The sequence below is a fragment of the Barbus barbus genome (assembly GCF_936440315.1).
Source record: "Barbus barbus genome assembly, chromosome: 29".
Taxonomy (NCBI): Eukaryota; Metazoa; Chordata; class Actinopteri; order Cypriniformes; family Cyprinidae; genus Barbus; species Barbus barbus.
Window position 1 is genome coordinate 14,133,873 of NC_136757.1, and position 26,567 is coordinate 14,160,439.

Below are 26,567 nucleotides of genomic sequence, written 5' to 3' on the forward strand. Positions count from 1 at the left end.
CTTCTAGCCACTTCCGGCGCTTCGCTAATACGCATGTTTGTTCAACGGAACGGGTCGCGCTAACGTTCAACATGGCGTTAAGCAAAACATACGGACAGAAACCTATTAAATTCCAACTGGAAGAGGATGGAGAATTTTACATGATTGGATCAGAGGTGTGCAATTTATCGCGCTAATCTTTTTTTTTTTACGAGGATTTATGTTTGTATAAACCGCATATTGTTTTGCTGTTAATGGTAATACATTAGTTAGCTAGCTAAGATTGTTGTCATTTGGGATAAGATCTCTAACTGATTTATGATTCATTGAAAAGAATCAATCCTGGCGGCGATTTGCACATCAAGTATAGGGCTATCTTTCGCGGTGTAACGTTAGCTGTGTTATTACACGATGTGAGTTTACCAGAGATAAAGAGTGCAGTTACTGGCAGAACTACGGCTAATTGTTTAGTCAGTCCTATATCATTTTCCATGATATGTCTGTTTTTAGGTGGGGAATTACTTGCGTATGTTCAGAGGGTCCTTATATAAGCGCTACCCATCACTCTCACGAAGACTAGCGACAGTAGAAGAGAGAAAGAAGATAGTAGCATCATCTCACGGTAAGTGTGGGATTCACTGTAAACATTTGATACTAGGTCTAAGGACCTGAAAGGGTTAAAGTAAACTGGAAGTGGCACTTTCTATCTTACAGTATAAGCAATGTTTTGTGTTAGATCACGGTTACACCACTTTAGCCACCAGTGTGACGCTGCTGAAGGCCTCGGAAGTAGAGGAGATATTTGAGGGACATGATGAGAAGTACAAGGCCGTGTCCATCAGCACTGAACCTCCAGCCTATCTCAGGTAAACCATTTCTCACCTTTAATAAAGAAAATGCATTCACACTTGCTTTGTGTTTGAACATGCTCATTAAGAGGATTGTTATTCATAATAAAAATGACAACAATTGCATTTCTCATAACTGATTAATATTATAGTCTCGTTGCATTATATAGGTCATTTAAATAATACATTTAGGGAAAGTAAACTTCTTTCGATGGGGTTCTCCTTTCCTCTGTTGTTGCAAGAAATTATATTTATATAAATATCTCTATTTATGGGTGATTTTTTTAATTTATTATTTTTTTTTTTTCAATTTCATCAAGCAGTCCAAAATAAAGAATCATATTTAACCATTTTTGGACAAGTTTATCGATACATAAACCTGAATATTCATCTACATATGTTTTTCACTAAAATATTTTAATAGGAAGATGCCACACGAAGAAGTGTGAATATTTTTGTGATGGCACTAGTGAATTATATTACATTTATATATTTAAAATATATATATATTTATATATTATATTTATTTATAATATAAATTATATGAATATAAATATATTCATGTAAATACATGTAAATATTTTCCAAATATATACTGTATGTGTGTGTATTTGTATATACATAATAAATATACACAGAACACACACACATCTTATGCAAACAAAAATGTTTATTTTGTATGCGATTAATCGGTTGTCAGCACTAGTAACCATAACTACATTAGCATCCACACCATTGATAACCTTCTGTTTATTATCAGGTCATTTTAATTTAACTTTTTTTTTTTACAGGGAGCAGAAAGCCAAGAGAAACAGTCAGTGGGTGCCCACTCTTCCCAACAGTTCCCATCACTTGGACGCTGTGCCTTGCTCCACCACCATTAACCGCAACCGAATGGGACGTGACAAAAAAAGGACTTTCCCGCTCTGGTGAAATTTTTCTCTTTTTTTTTTTTATTTTTATAATCTTTCAATTTCACATTGAGCTGAGCATCACAGTTTATAAAGTGAGTAAAATTCATCAGTTTTTGACAGCATATGTGAAAACATGTAAAGACTCACTCCTGTAATGATTTTGTTTTAATGTCTGCTTAAAGGGACAGTCCACCCACACACACACACACACATATATACAGTGTTTGACATAGTGTGAAGAGCTGAGGAAATAGGCAACATTTCTTTAATAGAGCTTCCAACTTTTTTTGAATAGATTCATTCAACTTTTGAATAGCCTCCAGTTGAATGTTGCCTATCAATACATCTGCCATTTGCTTGAGAGATTTTGGAGGAGGGAATCTGCTTCTCACTTTTCTCTCCAAAAACCGCACACAGTGAGTTATCTGGCAAGAGCAGTTTATCTTGGTGCTCCAACTGTCCAGGTTTCATGATAATCATGACACCATATTTTTTTTGCATTGGTTTGTCTGTGATTAAAGTTGTAGCAATTGTAGCTGTTTCATGGATGTTGACTTTGTGAAGCTCTTTGTGTTCAGTTTTTTGTGGAAACAGGGTCTTTAGGGTGAATGTTGAGGTTTGCTGTCACTTTTACTGCAATAGTTCTGTGTTTGTACACAATCCTTCTTCTTAATGTTTGACAGTCCCTATCATTTACTTTCGGTTTTTGCCCACTATTCTTTTTCACTGCTGAAGTCTTGCCATGTTTTGTGTACACAGTCATAATTGTAAAGACTATTGTTTTTAAGACATTAAACAGTTGGGACATAAAGGTTAAAGACATTCCTGCTAAATGAACTTACATGATTTTGCCTTATGCGCTTGAACTAAACACTGCTGAAGAGAACTTATACTACACTGATATTAAACCTACAGAATATAGACAAAAAAAAAGATTAATTTTTTTATACTGTAGTCTACACAAGTTATGCATCACATTGTTTTGTCCTACCCCTGTATATAATTTAACTGGTTTCATTTTGTTTTTTTTTACACCCTGGATGTGTGCTATTACAGCTTTGATGATCATGACCCTGCGGTCATCCATGAGAATGCCACTCAGCCTGAGATCCTGGTGCCCATCCGACTGGACATGGAGATTGACGGGCAGAAGCTGCGTGATGCTTTCACATGGAACATGAATGGTAGACTCCCCTACACACTTCCTGAGCAGCACCCATTGAAGTTATTTTTAAATGTTTTTTGTTCCGCATTACATAATAGCCTGAGCTCTCTTTTTTTTGCTTGACCTGATAGAGAAGCTAATGACTCCGGAGATGTTTGCTGAAATCCTTTGTGACGATCTGGATTTGAGCCCACTGACCTTTGTTCCAGCCATTGCCTCGGCCATCAGACAGCAGATAGAGTCCTACCCCACAGACAGCATACTGGATGAGCAGATGGACCAGAGAGTCATCATCAAGGTACATGCGTCATTCTGTCCTTGATATCAATAATCCTATCTTGAAACATCAGAGCTTATTATTCAATTAATTTGACCATCTGGTGGTATGCATGAAAATAGTAGTATCATTTTGTTATTTTTCAGCTGAATAAAAATAGATTATCATGATTTTTGATTGCTCTTGTTTTTATCTCTGTAGTTAAACATCCATGTTGGGAACATATCGCTGGTAGACCAGTTTGAATGGGACATGTCTGAGAAGGAGAACTCTCCTGAAAAGTTTGCTCTGAAGCTGTGCTCTGAACTGGGCTTGGGAGGAGAGTTTGTCACCACTATCGCATACAGCATACGCGGCCAGCTCAGCTGGCATCAGAGGACCTACGCCTTCAGGTTCAGACTTGTGTGCGCACACACACACACACACACTCAAATCCTTTATTAAAGAACACTTTATCACAGTCCAGGCTGAATATAAATCCTTTTAAAGCTTTTTCAGAGATAAAATGTGGTAAAAAGTGAAGTGTTAGTGCATTATTAAATTGCTGTATGTTTATAGTCCCCATATGGTTACAAATATATTTTTAGAGTTTGACTTTTATATGCTAAAGACCATAGAAAAGTGTTCACAACATGGGCATGGCCTTCCTCTGGGAGGAAGATGTAAAATTAGCTGAGTTTTGTGTAACTACTAGAAAAAATCTGGCTCAAATAAACAATTTGTCTTTTTGTAGTGAGAACCCTCTTCCCACGGTGGAGATTGCCATCCGGAACACAGGTGATGCTGACCAGTGGTGTCCACTACTGGAAACACTGACAGATGCTGAGATGGAGAAGAAGATCAGGGACCAGGACAGAAACACAAGGTAAGAGAATTAACTGTCTTACTTAAGATACCATTCTGCCCAATAGCAGATGTGTACCAACTAGAGCGATAAGCCATATGTCAGTGACAAACTATTATTTCTATAAGACCAATTATATTAATACTTTGTACAGATTTTTATTTGGAGATGTTGGAGGTGTTGTGACTATTTCAGTCATCGTATCAAACTTTTTCTGTTTCAGGCGAATGAGACGACTTGCAAACACGGCCCCAGCATGGTGAAAATATCAGCCCCCTCCCACAACCATGAAAATCTGAAGATTCAAATACCAATAGAGCTACAACCCAGCGTTACTGACGTAAAAACATAGAGACATTCCACTGGCCAGTCCAGATCCAGTCCCTCCAGATCAGAGTAACATACTATAAACTAAAGCAGCATCTGTTCCAGTCTCCAGTGTCGTGACCTGCCCCTGTACCCAGTATCTGTCATCTTGGAGACAGACAGTCTCTGTCTTGAAATGTTGAGAATATTTTATGGTATCCTTATTTGTCTTGTTTTGTGTTTGTGTATAGATGCCATTTTGTAAACATAATGTGCTTTTAAATAAAATTAAGATTAAGAAAATCTGTTAGAATGCTTTTTGTTCCCAAAACTTGCAATGCACTTGCAAGGACATTCCCAATGGGCCAAGTGTCTTAAGAAATAAGAGTCTCAGTATTGTGTTCTGAACTAGCAAACTAGTCACTTGAGTGTTATAGATATGGGTATAAAAATGAGACATATTATTATTTGCAAAGCAGAAATATACAACAAACAATCCAGTGGCAAATACAATACAAAGGAAAACTTCATTCATCAGCCTTCAGACAAACAAATGTATTTGTATTCATATCTAGAGAAAAACAAAAGTGTTCATGTGGTTTTTAGGAAATTTTATCTTTTTGTGGAGCACAAATTCTTCCAGACAATCCATCTTTCAGTTTCGCTGCTTAAAAGCTTTTTGGTTTTTGCAATGGTGCTAACAAAAGGCCAACGGCTTGAAAATGCATAGTCTGCAGTTCAATTTGGCATTTCAGATAGTCGGCACATTTATGAATGTGTCCACCTGCCTCGCCGTTGACTGTGTTGTGGGAAAAAGAGATATGCCACGGTATTGTACCCAAGAAAATACCCTCTTGTGGAGTTCACACCCCCTCTAAAATGATGGACTATAGTATGGGAGATTGAATGGCTCTTTCAACTCCAATCCTGCCAGCCACCACTGCTTTGTAATATTCATTAAATAGAAGTTTTCGAGAAAACAGCAATTGTTTCAAACCATGTGGTGTGAAGTAAAACAGAAAGGCATTGTTCCTTCAGAACAAAATAACAAAGGAAAACTGTTTGAGATGTGCATGGCACTGAATGCAAAATTTGGATCTATTTATTTTGTACACAAAGGCACTAAGGTGGCCATAGTCTCCAACTTTCCTGGATCCACAGTGGACTGTATACTAAACCCCTTTATCAAGGTGTATCTTCCATTACAGTCAGAACTTGACATGCAGACATAAACTTCCCCAACTAAAACAAGGAGGACTTTAAAAGCATGACAAGATTTATTGTTGTCTTTGTGGTGTTGAAACTTTCAGTTTTCTTCTCCTTGAAGATCCTCATCATTTTGACCTTGGTCAGCATCTTCTACACCTTGTCCATTCCAGGATATCCCACCCTGATCTTCCGGAAGAGGGGCGTAATTCGGATCTTCTTGAGGTGTGTCGAACAAAATTCGACTGCAAGACATTAATAATTATTTCTGATTTAGTTTTCTGTGTTGAAGGCAAATTATAAAAATATTTCAATATTTATAGTCATACTCACAAAATTCCAGGAGTGGCAAGAAGCTTTCTGCCTCCAGGCTGGTTAGGAAATACATCCTCCAGGAAGTAATAGATGTGTCCTACACCGATCCCTATATATACACATAAACATACATACACTAATGACCTTTCTTGCTTTTTTTTTAAGAAAAAAAATGTATTCAGCAAGGACACACTGATCAATGGATCAAAAGGGACAGTAAGTTATTTTAAATAAATGCAGATTTTTTTATCATCAAAGAATTCTGAAAAAATATAATCAAGCAAATAAATACATCATGCTTTCCACAAAAATATTAAGCAGTAGAACTTTTAAACTCTTATCATAAGAAATGTTTCTTGATTCACCAAATCAGCATATTCAAATGATTTCTGAAATATCACGTGACACTAAAAGACTGGAGCAATGGCTGTTAAAAATTCAGCTTTGTAACTCAGAAATAAATTACATTTTAAAAATATATCCAAAGAGAATACAGTTATTTTAAACTGTAATAACATTTCACAATTTGTCAAATACTGCATTATGTAATGTTTATGCAAAATCATAGCAAAAGTCAGTTCTTTTGTCATGAGCATTTCAGGACAAAAGTTAACATACCCAAGAGATCAATAACAATGGAGTTGCCCAGTAACAGTGAAAATCCCATGAGCACCCAGGGAAGGAATGGGGCCTGGAAGTTGAGCAAGCCAAAGAAGTTCATGTGGACATAAGGGTTCCTTCTACTCCAGACATAAACCAGCATTATAGTAAAAGCCTGTCCTAAAAAGAACAGGTTGGCAAATAGACCAAAGAGCTATAGACATTACAGTTAAAGAAATTAAAAAGACAAAAGACTGAAATAGAACTAAAAACTGAATAAACAACATGAAAGGATGAAATGTTCCTTTTGAATAAACATTGACACTTCAAACTATGATACATGGCTTGGTGAAGAGATGCATTCATGGTTGTTGTTAATGTGGTGGATGCTGAAGGATACAGTCATAAGAACACCACCGAACAGGAACATATAGACAAAATCTGCCGTTCGACCGCGGAAAGAGCCTTCCTCCAGCATTCGACAGTAACGATATCTGCTCAGTAAAGGGCATAAACTCAGATGACCAACAGCACAGCTGCATACGTATGCAAAGCAAACACACTGTGAAACTCTGTGAATGTGTTTTTGTGTGCACACTTCCTCAACATTTCACAGACGGCCAACAGAGAGAAAAGGATACAGAAAAATCATATTGAACAAGAAGCTGAATCCAAGAGGTCCAAAAAACAAGAAGTTTGTGATCAGTCGCCATACCTGCAAAGACATAAATGTACATCAAAATAAAAGAATAAATAGGGTTGATAAAGTGGTTGTGATAAATACAACGTTTCAATGATAATAGGGTACTAACCTGGTATTTCTTTAATATCAAGTCAGGGTTAAAATAGAGTTGAAACGGTGTGATGAACTCCAATTGCTGTAATAAACAAACAAAAATCAAGCAGGTCACAAGAATGTTTTCTGATGACCATGAAAATGTAACCTATTTTAGACTGTTCCTGTACGTTTCATTACTCTTAATAAGTGTGATTACTGGGTAGTTGACTGTGACAAGCTATCCTTCATATACAAATATTTTGTAAAAACATTTTATGACCTCATTAACTAAGAAGCGGTTTATAATATTTGCAGTTTTAAAAATTTATTTGTCACACTGCAGTTAAAGATACAGCACAAAAAATATTATATAAAATATAAACAAAAGATAAATATTTATTTACATTATATACTAAAGTCAATTCTACAATTTGAAATATACTTATAAACAAAATTATTTTTTCATAATTATGTTGGTTCTTTAAGCATTTACACTGACACTGAATGTCGAATGTGGGGAAGATAATAACAATTGTGAAGACAGGTTGACTTACAGTCTTCAGTATGTGACGATTCTATATTTATCTTGCAATGTAAGTGCAGTATCAGGTGTACTGTCTGTAGCCCGGTTTACTCACCACAGCTGCAGTTGTCAGGACGCACGCAGTAGTATATGCTCGCGTGACGGCTGGGATCTGCATGTACTCTTGAGTGACGCTGTTTGCCATGATTTTTCTCCGGCGGATTAATAAACTCTTCTGCACACTTTCACTGTGTATCCGTATGGTCACTTATCCCACAACACATTTCAGTACATTGACGCTGACCAACGATCGATCGGTTCACTGTGGATGGGCTTTAAGCCTCAGTAGGTCCATGTCCACGCTTTGTGTTAGCTTCTGTTAGACTGTTTAGTTAGACTGTTTATTTTTAATGGTTCTTAATGTTTGCGTTTGGATATAAGAGTTTTACTGGGGGCGGAGCGTGGCGCTTCAGCACCTCCACGTGGATATAAACAAAATTCTCTTGTTGTTCCGTGGACCAATGAGATCGCACGGTTCCACTGACGTCATGAAAGTCATATTGGCGTAAAAGTAACAGATTAAATTATTTTATAAATGGTATAAATCATAAATATTTAAATTGCGTTTTCAGTTTTGAATTAATTGCATATTCTTTAATCTTCTGTTATCTGATAGGTGATATTAGAAGAATTATTAGATATTATAAAAATCGTTGGCCATGACTTTTTTTCTTTCTTTTTTTTTTAATGCAGTTCTTACTGCAAATGAACGAATAAATGAGTGGATCACAGAAAATGTAGGAATTTAGGGAATATTTTAATTGTACCAAAATACAACACACATTCTAAAAAAGTATTTACACAGTAAATATGAAAAGCCAAAGAAAGTAGTATAACTACAAAAACTAGAGAAAATTTTGAAAAAAATATACACAGATCATGTGAAGAAAAAATATGCCAAGCTAATCTATTGTAATATATTCAAAACAAAACAAAACAAAATAGATTTAAAACATAGTCAGTGTCCTGCACTGAAGAGTGCCAGTTTGTCTGTTCATACAGTCTCAATATCATAAACAAATGCTCATGTGTCAAGAGTTTGTGTGATCTTAAAAAAACATCCTTCCCCTATGCAAAAGGAAAAAACTTTTTGAACGAGAGACCTAATCTCTAAATAAGTTTTTCTTGTGTTATTAATCAATACAAACTGCACAGTTACAGTACAACTTGCAGCGAATCATAAAAACTTTGAGAGTTACGGACATTGCAACTGGTGCAAAGATCCCTGACAAATGTTTTAGCACCTTGTTTAGCACCTTAACAACAGGGTGTTTGTGTCTCCTTACACACTGGTTGCTTGATAATACAACAACAGACATAGCTGCTCGTGGTTCATAAAGCTCAGATGTGCAAGATTTCCTGAGAAGAAATTAGATTAATTAGACATTTTTGAGGTGAAAGGGAGAGAAATGACTGGGGAACAAGAATTTAGGTTACATAGTACAGTTCCTCGTCATGAAAAAGTAGGGAAATTTACACTGTGTGCTTTAGACCAGAGTGTGAAAAGTTGTTGTAAGAGACAGAAAAGTTTCCTGAGGGTTTATGGCATGCTACATCCAAAGAAGTCTGCACCAACGTAGCGTGGGTAACCTTCCAAAACCTTACGCTGAACTGGGTCAAACTTCCAGTACTGTCGACGACTGATGAAGACGGCAAAGCCTGTGAAGTATACAACAATTCACGAGAAAATGAATTAATGGGAAACCCTTTGCATTAATAAACCACTGTATTAATATTGCAGAATACTGCACAACTACATAATTATAAATCAGAAAAATTAGTGTAACAAAACAACTCACACTTCACTCAAAACAAATGTCACTGACTATTGCTGCTGAAATATCGCCCTCTTCTGTCAGAGGTCTGTCACACTCACCAATTAAAATTGGCAGAGCGGTGACAGATCATATGATTTTCAAGGAAGCTATTAGGATGCTATTCTTGAGTGACTTTGTGAACATGACCTACTCCATCTTTTTCAGTCACTTTGACCCATAAACACATTCTGTGTTTATCCACTAAAAAAAAAGTGTCAGCTATTTAGGCCTACTATGTTGTAGAAACTGTTTTCTAGGTCAGAGTGACTTAAAATGATGCAGCAGGACACATGTTCATGTTAAGCTTCAGATAGAAATAGATATACATTCCAAAAACACACTGTTCTGAGATGTACATGCTGACAAAAATAATATTTGGGGGGGGATTTTGTCAATAATTATAAGTAAGGCAAGTGTATTTTGTGCTGGTATCGTGGCTGGACTAGGCCTGTTGACTAACAAAGTTTTTCTTATTTTTTATATTCTGTGTGGTGGTCAGTTCACAGCAGTGACTTTTCCATTAAATGGATATTTAGCACCTTAAACTGATTTCTACTGTAAGGTTATTTTTTCAAACCTTATTAGATGTATGAATTACATTTTATGTCAAATTTGTATATTTGATCAATAAACTCAATAAGAAAAATAAGACACAAATGAATCAAATTTAATCAGTATCAACAAAATCCATCGTTGCACTGCAGGGGTGGCACAATATTTGCATCTGAAGTAGCAATTAGATGTATTCACGCAGAATGCTTAATGCAGGTCAAAAATGCATTTACACTGTAATTACAACTGCATCAATAATTATAATAAGATTAATTATTTTAAATAACTTTTTAAATATTTAAATATAACATTTTATTGAAAGTTGACTTTAAATATTAACTAAAATATTTCAATATAAACTAAAACGGCCAGTAGGTGGAGACAAGTCTCTTAATATTAGTGCCACCCCTGGATTTAGGATTTTGTTGATACTGATTTCATTTGATTCATAACCACTGATTTGTCTTATTCTTCTGATTGAATTTGTTGATGAAATATAAGAATTTGGCATAAAAGGTGATGCATACATCTAATAAGGTTTGAAAAAAGAACCTTATAATGGAAATCAATTTAAATCTCTTAATATTAGTCACTTAGTCACATTCAGAAAAGAAGCAAGTGACTTTTGAATGGTCCATTGAATCAGCCTCTCAAATAATTCATTAAAAAACGCAGATTCAACAAACTTTCTTAACTTATGTAACCTAATTTCTTTCATGTTAATATTAACATTCACTAAAATCGATTAGAAATACTGAGCTGGAAGTACCGTGCGTATCCTGGAAGGCGGCATCAATCTCGTCAGGGATGCCCCACCAGTCCTGCTGGATGCTGCGTGGGAAAGCCGTGTCCACTCTGTTCTCTTGAGAGTCCAAACGCCAGTAGTTTCCTGATTTGAAGAAGTATGTATGATGGCCGTGGTGCTCCTTTAAGTGCAGTGCAGCCTGAATGTCCTTGACAGGAAGGCCTATAGTCTGCAGAGGGTCTGGTCCTTTTATCTTGTGTTCTGCATCAAACACCCAGTAGTTGGAACCTAACAGAGAACGTAAGTACAGGAAAAAGCACATTTGCATAAAGAGTAAATATGACTGTGTTAATGTAGTATTTTAATTCAATATAACTGTCACTTTATTCCATTTTTTAGCATCGTTTGCCTATTATTTGTTATCGATCTGCAAATTCACTGCACGCTGGCAAAACAAAGGCAAATAATGGTAATTTTAAATTTTACAATTTAATACTACACCATATTAAACATTTGTTCATTGTATTAATTTATGGTATATATTAGTCTATCTGCATGTTCAAAGTCAGCATGAAATAGAAATTCACATATTTTTCAGCCTTTTGAATGATATACAGTATTCTAAGATGGCTTAAAAAGATTGTTTTTGCATATAAATCAGTATAAAGAGCACTGAAAGACAGTAAATAATCCAAACTGGTACACAGATCACAACGTTAAGACTATTTATGGACTTAAATGATGGAAAAGTTCATTTAAGCTGTTGTAATGCTTTTTAAGGATCCACAAACACCTTTTAAGTCTTTAAAATTGTATTGAGTTATTATCACTACATGTGCTCCCTCTAGTGGTAAAAAGATAAAGTACATTTAAATCAACATACCACATATTTAACTCACTGAAGTTGAACTGATGCTATTTCTGTTCTAAATGCACAGAGTAAAGTTTAACCCAAATTTTCAATGTTGAAATTGTACATTTCATTCTTTGAAATTCACAAGTACCATCATAGCTACAATAACCATATATAAGTGTACAGTAGTTTAGGTACTGCACTGCACAACACATGTATTTATCTGTTGTTAGTAGCATGTGTTCTGCATGTTCGTGTTTAATCATGCCCTGCATTAAAGGCACAAAGAAGGATGCTTTAGATATGGGTCAAGGGGAAGTACCGCACCACCCATCACCATAGATATGTATATAACCAGGCCTGTCTGATCCTGTCCTGCAACCACAAATCACAGGAGTCAGCCACCGGTGCTGAACTCACCCACCTTCAAAGAACCAGATATTGCCCTTTTTGTCTTCATAGGCGGAGCCTATTTTCTCTGGAATGCCCCTCCAGTGTCGAGAGGCCAGGGCAGGGTATCCTGCCTGCAGACGGCCCTCCCTGATGCGCCAGGCATAGCTGGCCTTGAAGAAGAACAATTCCCCACGGATTACAGAAACAGCATCGAAGTCTGTGTGACAAGCCTCAGGCTACAAACAGTGATAGCAAGAGGAGATGGGATAACGAGAGTGAGAATGAAGGGAATTCATAGAGAAACTAATATGTGATGTTTTAGGAATATTTTGTGTTTAATACAATAATATTTATAACACAATACAATTGTAATATAATTGTAACATTAATAATGATTACCACAAAAAAAAAATTATGAATTGCCTCTGGTTTTCTTAAAAAAAAAAAGAGGGAAAAAACTGCTTAAATTGAAAAATTACAAAATTAAACATTTAATTGTAATTTTTTTGTGGTAATAAACATTGTGTGTCATTTTGTCAGTGTTTACATGTTCAGGGACTCACTGCACTGGTGATAATCTCATTGGTTTCTGTAGAGATTTGGATCGGGGCTTGCGGCCGGGGGCCGTAGAGGTATTGAATCCCTTTCTTGTCATCTTCACTGAGCTGGAGAGGATAAGAGAAGCTGTAAAATGGGGACATTATGGCTCCAGGCTCCAGAGAATGCTGTAGACCCAGGACATGACCAAACTCATGTGCTGCCACCTGAAGAAGATCAGTTCCTGTAGGATGACATTTAAAATTAGCCTTTTTCAGACAAATATGAGTTGACTTTTATGTCTGCTCTTAAGGAATGCCTGTCAGTTGGTTTGTTCTGATCTGTTTGTTCAGACGGGGTCAACATCTGGTGCATCTACATCGGTTACTGTAGTAATGATGTAAGCGTCAGTGCAATGCCAGGAGGCTTTCTCATTCAACAGCTGAGTAGCTGTCACTGTGGAATGAGACTGAGAGGATGGAAAACCAGACATCTTGCCTCTGCTCATGTCTTTGATGACATCTCACCGTGAACTCAAAAGGTGCATTAAGCAGCCTTACAAAATAACACACACTTGTGTGTATGATGTTATGCATTTATCTGATAAAAAACAGATATGACTCGCTCTAATCAGTTTAATCTGTCAAATCTTATATGGATGTGAACTGGGTTTGAGATTGAGATACAAAAAAAAAAAAACCCGAAAAAAAACCTTTCCGTATCCAAATCTTCCAGATAATTTTTTGAAAACAGAATTTATAACACATTCACTGATTCGTTCTCAACAATGCATGATATCTGTACCAGAGATTTACAGCTTTCCAAGTGAGTGGCAGGCAGTGAAGCAGTAAGTTGTATCTTTACAACTTACCAAGGTCATTGCCCACTGTCCAGGACTCATCATAGTCAAAATGAATGTCTCCCTCCCGGTGTGTTCTTGGGAAAAAAGCATGAGCCAGGATCCCACCAGGGCCATCGAAAGGCAAATTATCACCATGCCAGTAACTAATGTGGGAAACACAGACATGCATGCTGTACGTGTGCTATCTGGGATATTTGAATTACAGTAGGACAATTGCATAAAAAAAAAGAAATTATGTTAAAGCACTAGATTCCCCATTTATATGTATGACTGAAACTAAATATACAGCGTTAATTGTTTTCTGTCAGTATTAATATAGCAGAAAACAGTCTGACTTAAGAACTATTGGATGAGATGTGATATGATTTGATATGTGATATATTTTTAATTTATTCACTTATGTTATGTTTAGTCTTTTACCTAAAGACATAATTATGAAAATATGAAATTAATATAAAAATATTTCTGTGTTAAATTATGTAGACTCATGTGAGATACAGAGCATTTTTTTTATATCAGTGGTCAAGAAAAAAAAAATTCTAGATAAAAGTGGTCACCCCTCATGGACATGGTGGCTGCTATATTTTACTTTACTGTACTGGACTACCACTCAAAAGAGTCAGCAAGATTTTTTTTAATTAATCCTTTTATTAAACAAGGATGCACTGATCAAAAGTGATACTATTTGTAATTTTACAAAAGGTCTATTTAAAAAAAAGTGCTGTTCTTTCTATTCACAAAGAAACCTGAAAAAAATGTATCAGAGTTTCCACAAAAATATTAAGCAGCTCAACTGTTTTCAACATTTATAATATAATAAATGCATCTTGAGCACCAAATCAGATTTTTCGAATGATTTCTGAAGGATCATTTGACACTGAAGACTGGAATAATGGCTGATCAAATTTCAGCTTTGCCATCACAGGAATAAATTACATTTTAAAATATATTCAAATAGAAAACAGTTACTAATAATTTTTCAAATATCACTGTATTTGTATTTCAAATAAATGCAGCCTTGGTAAGCATAAGAGCCATTTTTCAAAAACATAGAAAAATCATACCAACATACTGTAGTATATATTATACAGTAGTATATTATATTGTATTGCACTCTACTGTATTATACTATATTGTACCATTCTTTACTATGCTGCATTGTACTTTACTATACTGGACTGTACTATACAATCATACTATACTAGTACTCACTTTATCTTGTAACGCTTGCATTATTGGACAGTTGTTTGCAGGATAAATTAATCAAAGATGACAAATATACCTGTGAAGAGGGTATTTCAGAAACAACTATTACTGAGAATATGATTTTGCATGGCACTCAGGTGTCATTACGAAATTCACCAAACTACTGTCATATCAGTTGACCAAAAGCAAAAATGACTTAATGCACTTTTAAACTGCTTCACTCTGCTACACCTAGGCATATTGAAACATGATTTGTTTTGTTACCTTGCGAAGTCAATGACTATGTCGACATCTTGGTTGATGACCTCAGTAAAGTTGAGGGGCGTGACGTCACTCCAAATCGTGAGAGCTTCCCGTAAAACCCGCCTCACTTTATCCTCATTCATCTGCCACGGGAAGCGCTGGATTCTGAACACACATGGCCAGTCATACTCAAAGTTTATCAACAAAACACACATGATCACGTTTGCATACACACATTGTGTTACAGACCACTGGCCTTTCACTGCTGGACCACCAACCGACACAAACCCACATCAGAGACCACCAGTCATTCATCTTTATTATTCATCACCATAGGCATCTGTCTGGTGAGCATGTCACATGATCTCATAATGTGCTCTGAATTGTTGTCTTATGAGCATAACTAAACTGTTATTTCAGTGGTATTATGTGTGTAGCTTCATGACCCAGTTCTCTGACAGGAGCAGAACTCACCCCGCAGGGATCATATAACCTCAGACAAGTATCAGACTGTTCTGGATCTTCACTCACAGTTTGGGCATGATTAACCTTTTATTATATTCATTTGCACAAAGGTGAGCACCCAATGAAGCATTCTTCAAATATTTAGGTTTAACAGCAGTAATAATCCACATAGCTCAAGTTAAGAGGAACTTAAGAAGCTGTTTCTACTTGCATCAGAAATTATTTAGAAATGCACATTTTAATAAAGGAAGCCAAGCTTTATCAGAGGGCTCACACACCTGTCTGTGTTAAGGAATGTGTCTCGATTCAGCCTCTCAAGCTTAGGATTTTTGATACTATTTCTAATGCTTGTGAAATGGATCCTTTTCACATTTCCGAGGTTCTCAGAAGTCAAACTCAGAACTTGTCATAGTTGACTACACTTCTTTAGTAGTGAATGGAAACTACAATAAATATACTTTTCGCTTTCCCATTTGCTTTAATTGCATTGGGAAAAAACAAAATAATGTTTCAATGACTTTCCAAAAGAAAAACAAAATATAGTGAGATTGATTATGATGCTGACAAGAGAGAAAGATGTCAGATTTGCTGTAAATCCCTCAGTCGTTGTGTAGAAACACCTTCACATCAGCGTAAACTAGTTTTCTGTAAATGAATGCCAAGGTAATACTTCACAAAGTACAGTGTTAAGTACATGATTTGTTTAATATTAATTAATATATATACATATATACACACACACACACACACACAAACTTTCTGCCAAAAAATGTAAACATCTCGTTTATTTTATAATTCCCCCATTCTAATCTACAACGCATGCCTTTGTACTATTCAGCCATGATAATGTTACACAAAGAACAATCGAGTGCAACAAGACCACAGAAAGAAAATCTTCAACCGGATGCATTCACACTGTGCTGCCTGTGAATAGATTCCTGTACAAATGTGGCTGATTACTACTCTCTCAGGGACGGCCCTTTTCTCCCTCATAGGTCTGACTATAAAGCCCCCGCATTCCTCCACATAAACTGCCTGCTATAAGCACGATCAGAACAGAGATAGAAAGTGCTATCAGCACACAAACATTATCGTTTATTCAGATATTGAATAAGGACAAAAATGACCCTTTTGTTACGATGAAAACAAACAGGCTCTGTGCCGCTGAAAAGCTCTTGAGCTTGTTTTAATTAAAAAAAACAAAATGGCAGCAAATGAAAAATGCTGTTAAAGAACTTATTTGTTAGCCAACTCAGTGTAATAGCTGTGATTATAATAATCGATATACAGCGGGTAAAATAAGTATTGAACACATCACCATTTTTCTCAGTATATATATTTCTAAAGGTGCTGTTGATATGGAATTTTCACCAGATGTCGGTAATAACCCAAGTAATGCATACATACAAATAAAATAAATTCTTCCACAGAGTCTTCAAATCTTGAAATTTCTGTGGGCCTCTTCTATGAACTCTGATCTTTAGTTCTTATTTTCTATTGGAATCAAGTCAGGTGTTTGGCTGGGCCATTCTAGCAGCTTTAATTTATTTTTCTAATTCCACCTTGTTTCATCTTCATAATCCTGGTACTGTAGGTGTTGGGACTGAACCAGCTAATATTAATTCCAGTGACTAGGGGCAGGATTGCTTTCTAATTACTGATAGATTTCAGCTGGTGTCTTGGCTTTCCATGCCTTTTTGCACCTCCCTTTCTTCATGTGTTCAGTACTTTATCCCTGTGTCATTGCATTTTATTACACATTTTATTACACACTTATTACACATATTACACTTAATTTCTGAACTTATTTGTTTTGTTTTCTTTGTATGTATGCATTACTTGGGTTGTTACCGACATCTGGTGAAACTTTCAAGTCAATGGTGACGCGTTCAATACTTATTTTACCCGCTGTATAATATAACAGATAACAATAATAATTTTTATTATTTAAATAATAACAATTATTATTATTATTATTATTATTACACATGTACATTTAAGCATTTACCAGACCCTTTTATTCATAAAGGAATTAAAACAATTTGCCAGCAATTTTCATAGCATACAAATCCAGGATTATTAAAAGCTAAATGATTTTATTGTTATTATATGCTTTATTTTTTATATTATATGATTATATTATATATTGTTATTTTTGTTATTATTAATTAATTATAGCCTATACTATATAATAATTTCAAGTGGAAATAAACCATTTTAATTAGACACCTTCAGTTACTTATTTTTATTTTGCTTGGTTACATATTTATTTATTAGCTAATATAACTATAATGTATTATATTATTATATCAAACCTGGAAAGAGATGTGTATTTGGAGAGAAAAATTAGATTCTAATTAATTATTCTTGAAAATGTAATCACGAGAACAGACAACAAACAATACTGTATTATGTCATATTAAAATACCAAGCATAAAATTGAACATGGGGAAAATTTCTAAACTCATTCAGTCAAACTGACAAATACGGATTATTTGTTGCACAATTTAATGATTTGAAATAACTTCTTTAAGTCTTTTTGAGTGAAACTTCCCCAAACTGGAAGCGCCTCCCATAATTTAAAATGCAATAGGCTCGTTAGGAAAATGGTGGATATATTACTTAGAATTAAAATGGATGATCTTGTTCTCCTTGTACACCTTACTTGTAAGTGAGGTCAGTTTTTGGCCAGCGTCCTCCAAAAATCACAAAGCGTTTCTGTCGGGGGTGCCTGCTGAGATGCACCTCTCTCTGGTCGGGGTAGTCTGGGACGCCACAGCGCGGTGGACCTGCACCCCCGGAGCTGTTCCTGAGTTGGGTGTTGAGCTGTGGCTCATCTTTTGGCAGTGATTGAGGTTTGAATGTGTCCTGAGGGTAAGGGACCCTGTCTCTCCTCTTTTCAGAGAGGGAATGAGGAATCTGTGACAAACCCTGCGATGGAAAGACAGAAGACACACATGAAATAAATTGCAACAATCGACGCTAATTTCCTAAAGAAATACTCATGCTAATATTGGTTAGCTAGTTAGCATAACTACACCATTATGACTGATGAAAATTCAGCTTTGCCATCACAGAAATAAATCACATTTTAAAATACTTTAAAATAGAAAACAGTTGTTTTAAATTGTAATAATATTACAAAATATTATTGTTTTTACGATATATTTTTGATCAAATAAATGCTGCCTTGGTGAGCATGAGAGACATCTTTCAAAGACAATCCTAAATGACCCCAAAAATTTTAACAATATAGTGTACTGTATATTAAAATAAATTGCCAGAAATTGTTAATGACATTTATTTAATGAAAGTCTATTTGTCTCAAACATCATAAACTGACATTAGATTAAAAAAACATAATGTACCCGTTTGGAAAGGTCACGGTTTATGATAATAAACATCTTGCACGTTAATGAACATTAAATAAAAACAAACAAGTCAAACCGCCCTAATCTGATACAAGAAGCAAAATCATGCTCTTCCCTAGTTGATGCTGTTTACTTACTGTGGGATATGATTGCGGATGGACTGCTTAGTGTCCCTAAACATTCTTTGGAGGAAATGGCTGTTCATTAACATGGGCGTTAAAGACAGAGAAAAATGCCGTGGGCAACGTTGTGGCGTTTTCAGGCAGAATTATGAGCATTTATAGATGCTTTAAACTTCAGAATGTTTCGTCTTTCATTTACAGTGCTCACCTTTTACCCACTATAACAGAAAAATGTCTAAATACTTCATTTACATGAAATCAACATTTAGTTCAAAAAGCTAAATATGTTAGGATTTGAAGAATTACAATGAGCTGTTATATAGTGATATGCATATTTGAAAGTTATCTTAATGTATTCACAGTTCTGACAAGGTGCCCTTGTTTTTATTTTTTTGACTGGTTTACAACATACTATAAAATGTTTAGGACTTTTGCAAAGAAACAGCAAACAGGCTAAACATTTTCCCCTCAGTGACCCCGTGTCTCTCTCCCAGGGATGGCAGCACAGCGGTGACTTCTCATGCGTGAGGCAGAGCTGCTATATTGGAGACAATGCCCAGCAGGAACTGTGGAATGTGCCCTGGTCTCTGAGTAAAACTTTCTACCAGCATGCATTGCTGATTTCCAACATGTGTACTTAGACAGTTCAAGTTCATAGATAAACAAAAGAAAACATTTAGTTCAAAACACATAAGCCAAGTTATTAGAATTGTACTCTTTGTATTTATGTTGGTGTCATGTGGTTTTGCAAAACATTTATAGCTTTTTCAACAAAATTTATGTTTACAGTTACAATATATTATTGTATCATAAAGCAAAAAACATTTTGATAACATTTTGAATGTCAGTGAACACACCTTAATCATTATTAACGCATTAAGTTTGAATTATTTTTTCAAGGTAAAATTTTTGTTTTTACAAATATGATAAATAATTAATTTACAAATCATTACGTTTTTTGGGGGGAGTTGCACCACATGACATTTTAGTCTTGAATCCTCTAATTATCTAAAATTTTAAAGGGATAGTTCACCCAAAAATGAAAATTCTGCCATTAATTACTCGCCCTCATGTCATTTCAAACCCATAGGACCTTTGTTCATCTTTGAAACACAAATTGATATCAATAAATAAATAAATACATTTAATATTAATATACAAATTGAAATATATTTTTGATGAAATCCGAGAGCTTTCTGACCCTGCATAGAAAGCAACGCAACTGACACATTCAAGGCCCAGAAAGGTAGTAAGGACATCGTTAAAACAGTCCATCTGACATCAGCGGTTCAACGTTAATTTTATGAAGCTACGCGAATACTATTTGTGCACAGGAAGTTCTCGGATTTCATCAAAAATATCTTAATTTGTGTTCCGAATATGATCAAAGTGCTTATATTTTGGAACGACATGAGGGTGAGTAATTAATGACAGAGTCTTCATTTTTGGGCGAACTATCCCTTTAACAGACATATTGACCTAGAAGGCATAATTTCTTTCAACATCATGTTTTTTTTTTCTTCCCACATCATGTTTCTGCTTGTTGGTGCACCACATTATTTTGATTTAGTGTTTTAAATATGAATAAGCAATGACACAGTCAATGTAGGTTCTTAAAATATTAATAAAATATTAAATTATTTATAATTAAAAATAAAAGATTTTTGCCAAACTGCAACTAAGATTTTTTTCAGGAATTAAAATGTTTTTTTTTTCATTACAATATCAGGACAGCTGTATCAACCTGATATTTTAGTATTTTATGCCATAAAACTATTTCAATGCAGAAATTAAAATCATGCTCCTCGTACAGCTCATGAAACATCAATATGAGCACTTACACTGTACAACTAAATCTAATTTCATTAACCAATCTGGATATAAATTTTAATGAAATTCAAACCGGATGCTTGATTAAATTTCTTTTCTGAGGTGTTTATATCATCATAACATCCAACTGCACCGTGACTCCTGACCCATGAGTGGGCGAGATCTGCCATACCCTGGAATAACACACACATTCCACTTCTGGCACACACAAAGATGAGGTGCTTTCTGCATTGTTCATACAATGCAAGTTTCAAGAACTCCAGTTCAAAGCATATATTTGACCCACTTCTAAAAAATGGAGGGCAAGTTAGGACACATTTGGCGATACAATGCAGGGGGGAATGAAGTCAACACAATAGGTTGCTATTTCTTACTTGTGTGTGTAATAATCTATAGAGAAAGCATTGCCCAACGTGTCTTGATGTTCTGCCAAAACGCAATCCCCAAAGTTTAAGCAGTTTATTTCATTAAACGTCTGAGGAGATTAAAGCAACAAAATTGCAATACACAAAATAGAAATCAAGGCACTGATAAAAAGCCTAGAGGTAGTGGCATGATGTGGAAAGGAATGCTATGGGTTTTTCTGCTGATACTGGACGCAAGATCAGAGTGAATTTTGAAATAAGTGTGAGAATGTAGCTGTCCACTTTTATCAGTGCTGTTTAAATGAACCGTCTGACCCTATCAAACCTGAAGTGCTATCAAAATTCTGGGTCAGTGCTTAATAGGTTCACTGACATCAGACAGGGAGAGAAAAACTTGTCTCTGTGAGTTTGAAAGCTAGCCAACAATGCTTTCTGATTCATTTTTTTTAATGCTGGAAATATTCTGAGTCAGAGTTTTGCCTGTTGTTTGACATAATTTATGTTTCAGATAAGTTCCCCAGACAAAGCCAAGTTATAAATGCTGCTGTCTCCTTTCATGTGTGGTTAAATTCACCAGTTGGGTCTGTACTTGATCCTCACTCTCATACAACACTGCCTGTCCCAGCCTAGAGCTCCCACGTCCCCCCGCCTCTCTCTCGTGTTAACACATGCTTTCAGCTCCCACAGAGGAAATCCTGATAAGAGGTCCTGGCATGGTGCATCTAAGAGCTGTGTTTGCCCCTATGTGCTGTTCTCCAGAACTCTGTCCAACAGTAAAAACACCAGCAGAGATCCAGATTCACTGAGTTCAGGCTAATGATATCTGAACTGTTGAGAAACAGTGGCCTTTGTTTGGCAAGATTGACAAGAAAGAGTGATATTGTGTGAATATGGGACCATTATGTTGTAAAAAATGTCAGGTACTCGTGTTGCATAACGGATGAATTGTTAAGATTTTTATCCTCGCTTTCAACAAACTCAACTGAGAGTACAAGCCATTTTCAGTAACAAAACAGTGATTTAAGGCTTAACTTTGTAGAATACTTTCACCTATATCCATACGCCAGTACAGATGTGTAACAACCAACAAACCAGTTTGCGGGTTGATTTTTAAAAACATGTAAACTGTAGTTCTGTTGAGCTATCCAAACATTTTTATTATTACATCAAGGAATATTCTGGGCTCAGTATGAGTTATGCTCAATTGGCAGCAATTGTGGCATAATGTTGATTACAATAAAAATTCATTTCTACATTTAAAATATATATATATATATATATATGGGTTACAGTGAAGCACTTACACTGGATGTGATTGAGGCCAATACATAATACATCAAAATACTCACTGGCTGCATCCAAAATCACATTCTCGCTGACATAGTAGGTCAACTGGGTACTTTTTTCACCAACTGTTTCATGAAAACTATAAATCTGGACATACTACTCTTTTCACATTCTGTTTTATATACTATATAATAAGGAAGTACGCATATTCAGATGCAGCTACTGTTTTAACAGTATAGTCACAAAATGCACACTACATATGTGTTTTCATTCAATAAAATCACTAACCTTTATTATGTAAGTTTATAACTATTTTTTCAAATTTAGTTCATGACAAATGTAATGGTGTAAACCCTAATATGACCTTAAAATTAAGAGAAATACACTGTGCAAAAAATACACAGTTTTTAAAAGAAAAAATAATGTAATTATAAAATTTTAAACTTCACATTTCTGCTTTTAACAACTTTTTAAGTCCTTAACTGTAACCTTGATTTATGCTTTTTATAAGTATACACTACTGCTACCTGATCTCATGAATGTGCGTATAAATAGTATGCCAAATAAAAATGAAAACTCGTGGTATTGATACGCAAAAAATGGATTTTCTTTGGTATATCGATGGGTAGGGTTAGGGTTGTGGGGTAGATGCATATCATATGTATGCGAAAACTGCGTATCATATGCACGCGAAAACTGCGTATTATATGACAAACACGTCAATTTTTGCGTATCAGTACCACAAGTTTTCATTTTTATTTTGGCGTGCTATTTGTACGCATTTTCATAAAGTTTTTTTTTTTTCAGGTAATCACCTTTGTCACAAATGCTGTTATTTTGAGTTTAACAATCATTACTTTTCTCAGTCTGGTGACGAGTACCCCAAAAATTACACATATCAATATTAAGAAACACACAACTAAATCATAACTCATAAAGCAAGATTATTTCATGACCAACTGAGTAAAGGTCTCCATTAAATGATAAACTAGGCTTAGTACTTAAAGTAAAAGGACATGTTAGAATATTGTTTGATTTACCATGATAGTTGTCGACCCCTCCTCTTTCAACATTTATCAAGTGTTTAAATGAGTCTTCTGACCCTAAAAAAACATGGATGGGTAGAGAGCAGGATCAAAGATCTGGGTCACTGTCCAATCTGGTTTACAGACATCAGACAGGGAGAGAAAAAACTAAAGCTAATCCTTACACCAACATATCACAACTCTTCATGACAAGATAAAGGAAGCTTTAAAGGATTACCATTTGAACAAATATTCACAGGTAAATCCCCTAGAATCTGCAGCTGACTTGGGAGTGATGAGTGGTCCAGTGCAGGACTGAAGGAGACTTTCATGTAAGCTTTCAGTGATAAGCTCCCAGATACAGTGTATGCACCAGTGCTCATGTTAAACGTTATCCCCAGCAGCTCAAGTCCTCTGTCTACCAGCAATAGTAAATGTTTCAAGTTTGGATCAATGCTTGAAGGACTTTGGCACTTGGCTTATTCACATAAACCCATTTCTTCCCTCTCCCACACACATACATTCCTGCACTGACACATCCAGGAAGTCATGAAATTGATCACGCTTTCCTTGAATGACCCTGTCAAAATCTTAGCAGGGGCATTTCCCAACCAGTTAAGGTGAGTGAATCACCCGACCCAATAACCTTGAACTGCTAGACTCTAAAACTAGACTGTTGCTAGACTGTTGTTTGGATGGAAACGCTGTTTGGGTTGCAGGTGAATTCACTCATACTTCAGAGGTCGTGTTACAGAAACTTCAAGTTTTAAAGCTAATATGAAACCTCTAGCAGTTTTTTAGTGTAATTATGTAAGTTTGGCTTCCGCTATGCTATTCAGTGTACCTGTGTACCTAGCAAAAGTCATTAAAAAGAAGCATATAAGCCAGACCAGACAAACCTTTTCTTTATTTATGGGCATGATGTAAACACATATGGTGAAAGTAAACAATTTCCTATGAAGTCTTAAGATAAGGTATGATACGTGCAATGACTTGAAAGAGACAATCTCATGATTAGCCTAAACAGATAAGCATCTGTTATGTTTCTGTTATACACAATATCTTAAGCGCTTACATTTGCTTAATTTGATCATATATAGCCTACTTGTATTTTTTACAGAAGTTTTATTAAACTCAATATTATAAACATTACACCAAATTACAGCTGACAAATTTATTTTCACAAAAAAACGTTACATAACAATATTACATAAGCACCTACAGAGCCTTATAAAGCACAGTCCCAGTACAGGAGTGTATTAACCACAGTCTTTTCTTTTTTAATTCACAATATTTCCCAATCATTTTGATGTTTTCTTGTGGCTCCACTAATACAATAAACTAGCAAATAATGCTTAATCACTGTATTGACAACTTTTATGCATTTTTTATGCTTCCCATTTTCAGGCATTCAACCTTAACTAAAGTTAATTGAAAATGACATGACTCAAGTGGTGTAAATATTAAGCTGCATATATTAACCTCACATAAATGGTATGAATGAACTGAGTGCCCTACAGCCTCCTCCTTTGCCAATGTTACAGTGTGGTTTCTGTGAGCAGAGTATCACATTCCCTAAATTCTCTCTACAGTAGGCTATGCATCTGTGTGTGAGAGGGAGAGAGGGAGTGTGTGTCCCTCCAGATGGCACAGAAAAGACAAACTTGCCCATGCCTGCACAATCCCTCGCTCTTTTGTCATCGCTGAGAGAACAAACTGACAACATTATATATAAGTTTTACACTTGAGTCATCATAAACACAAATTAATCCATTCTTCAGATCACAAAAATGTGATGACAGGTTGGTTAGGTCATTTTAATAAGCAAACAAACACTTCAAATATAGGGCATAAACAGAAAACCTTAAAGAAAACAGTAAGCCTGTAAGTATATTTTTAATGAAAAATACATTTATCACGAGCATTTAGTGGTAGTTAAACAGTTAAATGAGATGCTCTGGTAAGCATCATTAAACTTGAATCATAAAAAGTGATGAAACCCAGATGAAACTGACAGGTTATGGCATCTAATTGTAGAAGCTTCAGACGCTTTTTTACAATTTTTAATTAATTATGATGATGATGATGATCCAGTAACTGTGTCTGGTGCCAATAATCGTAGCAAGACAAAACTCAACAAATTGTACTTTGTTCATGCTGATCTACTTGTATTTGCCATGTAGCATGAAAATAAAATAAAAGGCATTTTATTAAACATTTTAAAGTAAAACTCAAACTTTAAACTTTTCTTTACAACATTAGAGCAGCTAAATGTAAAATAACCACTTATACTAAACAGCAGCCCACCGGTTGGTTTACAAGAGCTAGAATCTTGTTTCCATGCATCGATGCATCAAATGTGTGCATTAATAAACTCACCGGAGGCTCTCTGTGCTTCATGAATCCTCGTCCCTCATGCAAAGGCATGCATGTCGCGGTCAGGAGCACATGCAGAGCAAAAGCGCCTGACAGAAGCCCGGAGACCCGCATCCTCCTCCTGTATCCTGGAGCTCCGCTGCTGGAAGTGGAAGTGCCTGAGAAGGTTGTAGCGCAAGCTCGCGCGATGCCTGTGGACGACTGCTGCTGCGGAGGCTGCACTTATTTATATGCAATGATTTCTTTGTTCTCTTTCCTCAATACACCGTGTTTTTTTTCTTATGGGCCGGAGTGACAATATTGCCCGGTCTCACCACGTGACTTTTAACTCTTTTGCTTCTGTAAAGAGCGAATCAACTAAGCTCTGGGACACTCAAATAGATTGTAGAAAACGATTTAATTCTGTGAGATTTGGATAACTTCCAAATGTAATTTCCACCTGGTCTTATTAATTCAGAAATTTGCATATTCTATAAATGTTTGACATTTTAGATAATGCCAAATATGTAGCCTACAGGTAGGCTACATCTAAAAAAAATTATAATAAAAAAAACAAAAACGAATTAATATCATGAAAAAGTTAATTTTTTCTTGTAACTTATTTCAAAAAGTGAAACTTTCATATATTTTAGATTCATTACATGTAAAGTAAAACATTTCAAAAGTTTTTTTGTTTTAATTTTGATGATTAGAGCTTACAGCT

The 26,567-nt window shown here is 35.5% G+C and overlaps 3 protein-coding genes across 5 annotated transcripts; 1 reads left to right on the forward strand and 2 right to left on the reverse strand.

Moving 5' to 3' along the window:
* The first annotated feature begins 5 nt into the window (after positions 1–5).
* On the forward strand, positions 6–4,629 carry LOC306849490 (SWI/SNF-related matrix-associated actin-dependent regulator of chromatin subfamily B member 1-A). 2 transcript variants are annotated; one of them, XM_079384557.1, is made up of 9 exons: positions 6–155; positions 490–601; positions 716–845; positions 1,619–1,756; positions 2,798–2,925; positions 3,038–3,204; positions 3,385–3,575; positions 3,917–4,048; positions 4,251–4,629. In XM_079384557.1, the coding sequence occupies exons 1-9, from the start codon at positions 72–74 to the stop codon at positions 4,288–4,290; spliced, it is 1,122 nt and encodes a 373-aa protein (XP_079240683.1). In that variant the 5' UTR covers positions 6–71; the 3' UTR covers positions 4,291–4,629. The 2 variants fall into 2 exon arrangements, with proteins under 2 accessions (XP_079240683.1, XP_079240684.1); XM_079384558.1 differs by having other exon boundaries at positions 33–155; positions 737–845.
* Positions 4,630–4,774: 145 nt separating this feature from the next.
* LOC306849375 (derlin-2-like) lies at positions 4,775–8,278 on the reverse strand. 2 transcript variants are annotated; one of them, XM_079384339.1, is made up of 7 exons: positions 7,871–8,278; positions 7,267–7,332; positions 7,096–7,169; positions 6,855–6,948; positions 6,473–6,668; positions 5,873–5,963; positions 4,775–5,784 (listed from the first exon to the last, which is right to left on the reverse strand). In XM_079384339.1, exons 1-7 carry the CDS (start codon positions 7,958–7,960, stop codon positions 5,640–5,642), a joined length of 756 nt encoding a protein of 251 aa, XP_079240465.1. In that variant the 5' UTR covers positions 7,961–8,278; the 3' UTR covers positions 4,775–5,639. The 2 variants fall into 2 exon arrangements, with proteins under 2 accessions (XP_079240465.1, XP_079240464.1); XM_079384338.1 differs by having other exon boundaries at positions 5,398–5,784; positions 6,795–6,948; positions 7,871–8,249.
* A 223-nt stretch (positions 8,279–8,501) lies between these two features.
* On the reverse strand, positions 8,502–26,096 carry LOC306849908 (stromelysin-3-like). The gene is made up of 8 exons (XM_079385288.1): positions 25,868–26,096; positions 18,154–18,419; positions 15,045–15,188; positions 13,584–13,717; positions 12,739–12,956; positions 12,207–12,411; positions 10,954–11,217; positions 8,502–9,474 (listed from the first exon to the last, which is right to left on the reverse strand). Exons 1-8 carry the CDS (start codon positions 25,976–25,978, stop codon positions 9,356–9,358), a joined length of 1,461 nt encoding a protein of 486 aa, XP_079241414.1. The 5' UTR covers positions 25,979–26,096; the 3' UTR covers positions 8,502–9,355.
* Between the last annotated feature and the right edge of the window lie 471 nt (positions 26,097–26,567).

What these genes read in the sequence shown, in the direction of transcription:
- LOC306849490 (XM_079384557.1), top strand. Translation starts at nt 72, where the DNA reads ATGGCGTTAAGCAAAACATACGGACAGAAACCTATTAAATTCCAACTG. An exon ending in TTTACATGATTGGATCAGAG is followed by an intron (nt 156 to 489) that starts GTGTGCAATTTA and finishes GTCTGTTTTTAG; the next exon opens with GTGGGGAATTACTTGCGTAT. An exon ending in CAGAGGACCTACGCCTTCAG is followed by an intron (nt 3,576 to 3,916) that starts GTTCAGACTTGT and finishes GTCTTTTTGTAG; the next exon opens with TGAGAACCCTCTTCCCACGG.
- LOC306849375 (XM_079384338.1), bottom strand. Translation starts at nt 7,960, where the DNA reads ATGGCAAACAGCGTCACTCAAGAGTACATGCAGATCCCAGCCGTCACG. An exon ending in TGATATTAAAGAAATACCAG is followed by an intron (nt 7,170 to 7,266) that starts GTTAGTACCCTA and finishes ATGTCTTTGCAG; the next exon opens with GTATGGCGACTGATCACAAA. An exon ending in TTGTTCAATATGATTTTTCT is followed by an intron (nt 6,949 to 7,095) that starts GTATCCTTTTCT and finishes TTTACTGAGCAG; the next exon opens with ATATCGTTACTGTCGAATGC.
- LOC306849908 (XM_079385288.1), bottom strand. Translation starts at nt 25,978, where the DNA reads ATGCGGGTCTCCGGGCTTCTGTCAGGCGCTTTTGCTCTGCATGTGCTC. An exon ending in ATAGTCATTGACTTCGCAAG is followed by an intron (nt 13,718 to 15,044) that starts GTAACAAAACAA and finishes TTCCCACATTAG; the next exon opens with TTACTGGCATGGTGATAATT. An exon ending in ATGAGATTATCACCAGTGCA is followed by an intron (nt 12,412 to 12,738) that starts GTGAGTCCCTGA and finishes CACTGTTTGTAG; the next exon opens with CCTGAGGCTTGTCACACAGA.